This window comes from Myotis davidii, unplaced genomic scaffold (assembly GCF_000327345.1).
Source record: "Myotis davidii unplaced genomic scaffold, ASM32734v1 scaffold376, whole genome shotgun sequence".
Lineage (NCBI taxonomy): Eukaryota > Metazoa > Chordata > Mammalia > Chiroptera > Vespertilionidae > Myotis > Myotis davidii.
The window spans coordinates 1,243,932-1,250,406 of record NW_006288121.1 but is presented as its reverse complement, the minus strand read 5'-3'; the positions used below and the strand labels follow the sequence as shown (position 1 = coordinate 1,250,406).

Below are 6,475 nucleotides of genomic sequence, written 5' to 3'. Positions count from 1 at the left end.
GACACACAGATTTTTTGGTAATTTAAGCCATAAAATCAGACTTATCTATGACACCTTACTCTGTGCTCCCTATAGCCAAAACCTCATCGATTGTCCCTCTTAAATATTTCCCAAAACTTTAGTCCCTCCATCTCCATCCTTATCACTGTAACAAGCTGCCAACTCCTCTCCTGCTGACTACCGCAATGGCTTCCTAATGGATCACCTAAATACAGTCTTCTCCAATCCATTCATAACACACCATATCCATAGTGACATTTTCAAATATGCCAACTTTATTATATTAGCTTTCTTCTGAAAAACCTTCAAATAAGGAAGAACTTCCTTAACATGGACTAAAAAGACCTGCAAATCTGGCTGACCTTCACACCTCTCTCCTTATCCTTCACCCTATCCCTTCTTTCTCCTTGCCCCAGCCACGCATTAGCTATCTTCCTCTGCCATGCGGTGACATACGGGGACTTTTTCATGCTTTGGCTTACTATTTTTCAGATCTCAGCTAAGTCATCACTCTAGGAAGTCCAATGCCGCTATTACATTAAGTCACATCACCTCTATTTGTAAATCTTGTCAAAACTTCCATTTTATATTTATTTATTAAATATTTGAATAATATCTCTCCTCACCTAGGCTTTAAGCTCCATGAGGGCAAGGATGCTGTATAGTTGTAATTAACATTGTATCACTAGTATTTAGTTTCTAAATCTACTTAATAAATACAGATGGCTTTGACTAATTGATTCATTAAATCGCACAAAACATTCATCAACCCCGAACAATGTTTAGTGTCTTTGGCTTGATTGACCAAAGAACAGTAAATTTAAGTAAGATCACCGCTATCAAATGTGGAAGAGGGACAACAATATACCTACCACAGCCAGCCTCATCAGTATGATCACCACAGTCATCCACCAGATCACATAACCGAAGCTTGTGAATGCAAGCCTTGGTGTGTCCACACCGGAAATGGTCCGGCCCTTCACAGCTCTCTGCAGGGCGGGGAAGGGTACAGTTCTCAAAGCTGATGTCATCAATAGCTGAGACCCCATCATAAATGCCAAGGCTGACTTTTTCTAGGGTCAGATGGAAGGGGCGAGTAAGGCGCCCAAGCTGGATAGTTGCCTGTGACCACTGGTTGCCCTGGTTATATAAGACTCTCCAGAGCACTGTGGAGTCATTGGCATTTTCCATATGGAGCTGGAGCACAGCTGCTCCCACGGACAGGCCATAGTTATAAAACCTGGAAAAGAGCAAACAAAAGAAATGGGTATGACTTATAGGGATAGGCTACATGTTTAACTTTCAAACTCTTTCACTCAGTCAATAACAAGTAATTAGTCATCTTAATGGAAGCCTTTATTTCTTGCAGCACTTGTGGCTGCACCTTTGCAAAACTTATCTGCTGAGGTGCACACTCTGACTCTCAGGGCCCAGGGAGCATTTCTCAAGGAGTTCAGTCCAGCACAGGAGAGAGAAGCAGTGTTAATTAAGTTATAATATATTGCTGAAGGGGGAAAGGCCCTTTCATCTTAAGAAAGAACACAACAAACACTGATAATGAGCTCTTAAGTAAACTGCTAATTGTGTGGAGCTAATGCAATAGCGATTTTTAAAGCAAAACCAAGGGCAAATCCTAATGTCCACTAAATGCAGGAGTGTGCCTGCAAGCACGGCCCTGCTACGGTAATTGACCATTGTTTATAATATTTACCAGAAAGAAAGCGTGCATCCCGTTCCTGTCTGGCGGATAGTTGGACTCTGGAGTTTAGCAACTTGTGCCAGGCTGCTGCTTTTCTTCAGAATGAACATAAAATGCCCTATTGGTAGGTACACAAAAACAAGCCATACGTCAGCCTATTAGATTATGAAGTGAGACATCTGTCTCTTAACCCAACACTAAATAAGTTCCATGTCCAACTAAAACTAAGACCATACAACAATAAAAAATCAATGAAAGTGATGGTTAGTCAAATTTGCTATTATAAATGTTAGACTATGATCTATATCTAAATGATGCCAAAAACATTGGTAATTTAAGTTAACTCAGCCAAAAAATATATCTATGCTGTACCCCCACCACCCGTAAAGGAATAATCCCATGCAGACAACATGAGTGTAACTGATAATGCTCAATGCCCTACTATGTGTCGTGGTAACAGAATGTTATCTGCTTCTCTTTCTCTTCTCAGACTTGACCGAAGGGGAACTGAGGTCATTCCCAAGAGTCTCTGCTTATTGCTTACCTTGGGCAGTATTGTGAGTATGATCATAGGGAGGGGCCTGTTGCTCAAAATCAGCAGAAAGGTTACTTCTGGAGCTCCATATCCAGTCAAAATGGTCACCACTAATTGCTTCAAACCAACCACAGCTATTTGCTTCAAAGTCACATTTGGAAACTGAAGAACAAAAATGTGGCTTTTAGGTTGGCTCTCAAAAGTGCTCACACACTTTACAAAGGGTAGAGTTCAATGGAAATTACCTTGTTAGACTTCTCTAAGTCCATCAGCTAAGGTACATGCCCTTGACCGGAATCGAACCTGGGACCCTTGAGCCCGCAGGCTGACACTCTATCCACTGAGCCAAACCGGTTAGGGCAAAGGGATCTCTTTTGACATGAAAAAAGCCTGGAGTTGTGCTTATCATACTGGAAATTGATAAGGCAGAATTATCAATTTTAAAAATTCAATTTTTCCCAAATATTCTAAGCAGCAGCATCATTCAGCCATAGTATTTATAGAATTGGCAAAGTCTGCCTAATTTATTCTGATACTCATGCTAGTTTATCTGCTGCTATTATATCATCTGGAAGGCTGAATTATTCCTAGAGTATTTTCACTAAACCATGAGAGCAGCTACTTCTAAAAATACTTAGTATCTGAAAAATGTAGCTCCATTACATTTAATTAATGTTCACCTCTGGATTTTATAGAACTTAATATTTCCTAAAGCATTATATGCATTGCTTAATTTGTGCAGGGGAAAATAATGTTACACAGTTTTCAGGTAAATATGCAGAAGAATCAGTTAACTTCCAGGAAGAAGAGAAGAGGAAGAAGAAGAAAGAAAGGGAAGTTATAATAATAGCAATATAGCGTTACAGCTAATGTTCAGTGAATACCCTATGTAATAGATCCTGAACTACTGAATGCTTTATCTAGATCTAACTTTCACATCAGCCATATGGGGGAGGTATTACTATTACTACTATGATGATGTCGACAATTATTATTATTAAGAGGAAGAAAAGGAGGTCTAGGGAAGTTATTAACTTAACCAAAGTCATATAATCAGGAAGTTGTAGAGAGGAATTGAAATACAAATATTCTGACTCCTAGTCTAATATTCCTTCTGCAACTGTTGACACTAACTGTTAAATATCATTAAATTGAAAAAATGATAAAGCAAAATGGCATAATCTAAATTTGCTTAGTGTGGATGTTCATCTGTTATTATATATCCCAATGCAAAATGAGGTTCACTCCCACTGATGATTATTACATTGAAATCCTTGTTTACTGGCTATTCTTATCCAAGGATATACTACCTAGATGTTCCCTTGTAAAAGAACTTGGTAAGTAATCAGTAAGTTTTAGGGGCTAAAAGTCTACACTAAATCACTCAATGAGATTATAAAATTTAAAACAATAAAGGCATTTTAACCTAATTATAAACCACTTTTAATCTAATTATAAATTTTGAAAATGTTAATTCTACTCAAGGAAGAATATGAGGTGAATAGTAACATTACAAATACTTTCTAATTTTAATAGTTTCTATATAATACCTTATTTCCAAAATACATTTGTTTTCTATCAAGTTTCCTAGCTGAAAATATGTCCAGCAGAGTACTTTCACATTTCATCAAAAGTCAATGGGAGGGGACCACTTGTAAATTATATGATTGTCTAACCACTACAGTGTATACCTGTAACTAATATAAAGTAATATGCAATGTAAACTGTAATTGAAAAAGAAAGCAATTAGAATATATGGATATGTTTAAAAATAAATATTTTAAAAATGTCACCTAAACTTTACTAAGCAAGAGATGATGATCTGCCAGTATGCATACAGAGACACTTAGAAATAAGCAAAATGAAGAAAGTACTGCTATATTTACAATACAAATTTCTCAAGTAAAATTTGATATCTATGGTGAAGCATATTTAAATGCCACTTGAAGTGAAAACAATGATAACTATAACAAGAATAAGTGCTAAGAATATTTAAGTTCACATTTTTAAAGGCCATCTCTATTTGTGAATACAAAAGATACCAATAACCCATAAATTCCAGAGTTTCAAAGTATGGAATGCCATTTCAATCCATGAGGAAGCAAATGTTTTTGTTTCCTATTTCAGACAATCTTCAAAACAGTTCTTGTTATACAAATACAGAAAGAAAACTAAGTATTGCAGTTGTATAATATCTATCCCCATAGCTACTTGGAAAGGGGACCTTGTCATCTGCTATCCAGGGAGATATTGCTGTGGAAATAAATGAATATTCAAATGGTAGTAAAATTTAGGAACTATAGCAGCAATATTATAGTTCTCTTACATAAAGCTCTTCAAAAATAGTAATTTCAGCAGATGATTATACTGTTAAATTTCAAATATGTTGTAGTATATTTTGTTCCTACTATCTAGATTTCTATACACATTTAAAAATCCACCTCAAGTGATCATATATGTAGTAATCAGATAAAATTAACCTCTGGTTAGCCGTTAATCAAACAAACTTAATTAGAATGGCTTTTGAAAATTATGTATATCTTTTTTTTTCTGACAGAAATACAATATCCTGGGTGTCTTTTAATAATTGAGATTTGAAGATTTTTCACTGTTTCAGGAGCATCATTATTGACTATCTCAATTATCATCATCATCAGAATTACCACAATTTGTAATAACAATTTGCAATTACCATTTACTCAGGGATTATTGTGTACCAAGCTTTGGGCTAAAAGCCATTACATTCATAACAGGATGCCAACACAGAATTTCTAAAAATTACACATGACTATTTTATAGCTATGAGTAGAAAAGCAAGTGACTCTACAGCAGCTTTCAATTATTTTATGTAAAGTTACCCTTGCGACCTCCATTAGTGATGTAAAAATAATTTCAGTAGCTACTCCAGGGGAAAAGAGGTTAGGGATATTTGGTGGATGACAAATAGTTCCATCACCCTACACTCTGTCATTTTTAGAGCTTTTTCACTCAGGCAAAGGAGAATAATGCATGGAGGAGCCAAGGAGTCGTGTGAGGTAAAATAAAAAAATAAAAATCCAGAATCAGACCTTGTCTCATTTCATATTCACTATCTTATAACTTTTCTGATAGTTTCAGATGATCCTTACAGAGGTTCATTTATAAGGAATAAACACAAACTGGACAAAGAAGAAGTCTGATCTGATCATTTGGACCTTGCAAAAAGACTTAAAATATACAGAAAGATGTCTCTTAACATTTAGCCAATAGATTTTATGTATATCTTATACTTATTAATTATTTAAAAGTATTATTTAAAAGTATAATATGTAATAGTAAGGGGGTATTTACAAAAAGTCCATGCAATTAAAAGATCTATCCTATCCAATAAAAGACAAAAAGGGTAATTAACCATACACTTCCTATTGGCTAATTAGGGTGATATGCAAATTAACCACCAACAAAGATGGCGGTTAATTTGCATACGTAGGCATAATGATGGGAGGCAAAAAGGGAAGGACCGAAGAACAGTGGTCGGAAATCCAGGCAGCAGGCAAGAGCCGGGTGGCAGGGCGAAGGCGGCCTTAGGGTTCATAGGTCAATGTTAAACCACTGAGTCACACCAGCTGGGCTCAATTCTTATTTATTAATTCATTCCAAGGACATATAGACCTTGAAAAGGTTTGGAAGTAGTTTCAAAAAGACTAGCTTTTAAGTAACAAGAAAACAGTTATAGAAGAAAGTTTAAATTAAAAGAAAAAAATTGTTTTAACTTATTCAAGAGTGGGAACATCTTCCATGAAAATGTGTACCTTGACTGTGGATGGCTGGGTGGCCTTATCACACCTTAGGAATTCAAATGCTTTTTACAATGAAAAGAAAGAGGTTTCATCTCATTTCTCTTCCAGGGTAGATGTTTGTAAATAGAATGTGGACATCAATAAAAGGAAGGGCTTGCACAATCAATCCAGAAAGTCAGCAAACTATGAATAACTCAGAACCGAGTATTTATCTACTCTTCCACACACCCTCCCCCCCAGCCAGTAAGCAAGATAATTACTCTCAAGTCAAGCTAAGTGCCCCCCAGTCACAGTGGCCCAATGCTGACATACAAAGCATACAAATAATTCTCACTCTGGCATAAAAGTGACAACTTTCTTGGAAGAAAAGCAGATACTGTAAATTTCTCAAAGTCTTCCAGAAACATTTTTAAAGTAATTTTTGAAGTAATTTTCTTGCCGAAACCAGTTTGGCAGAGTGGG

At 36.1% G+C, this 6,475-nt stretch overlaps 1 protein-coding gene across 1 annotated transcript in view; it reads right to left on the bottom strand.

Moving 5' to 3' along the window:
* The window catches only part of MALRD1 (MAM and LDL receptor class A domain containing 1), a 649,080-nt gene that overhangs the window by 475,778 nt on the left and 166,827 nt on the right, over nucleotides 1-6,475 (bottom strand). Inside the window, exons 16-18 of the mRNA XM_006759937.1 lie at nucleotides 2,244-2,396; nucleotides 1,712-1,817; nucleotides 873-1,240 (exon numbers count right to left, since the gene is read on the bottom strand). Of these exons, the coding sequence (XP_006760000.1) occupies nucleotides 873-1,240; nucleotides 1,712-1,817; nucleotides 2,244-2,396 (627 nt within the window). The remainder of the gene's footprint in view (nucleotides 1-872; nucleotides 1,241-1,711; nucleotides 1,818-2,243; nucleotides 2,397-6,475) is intronic.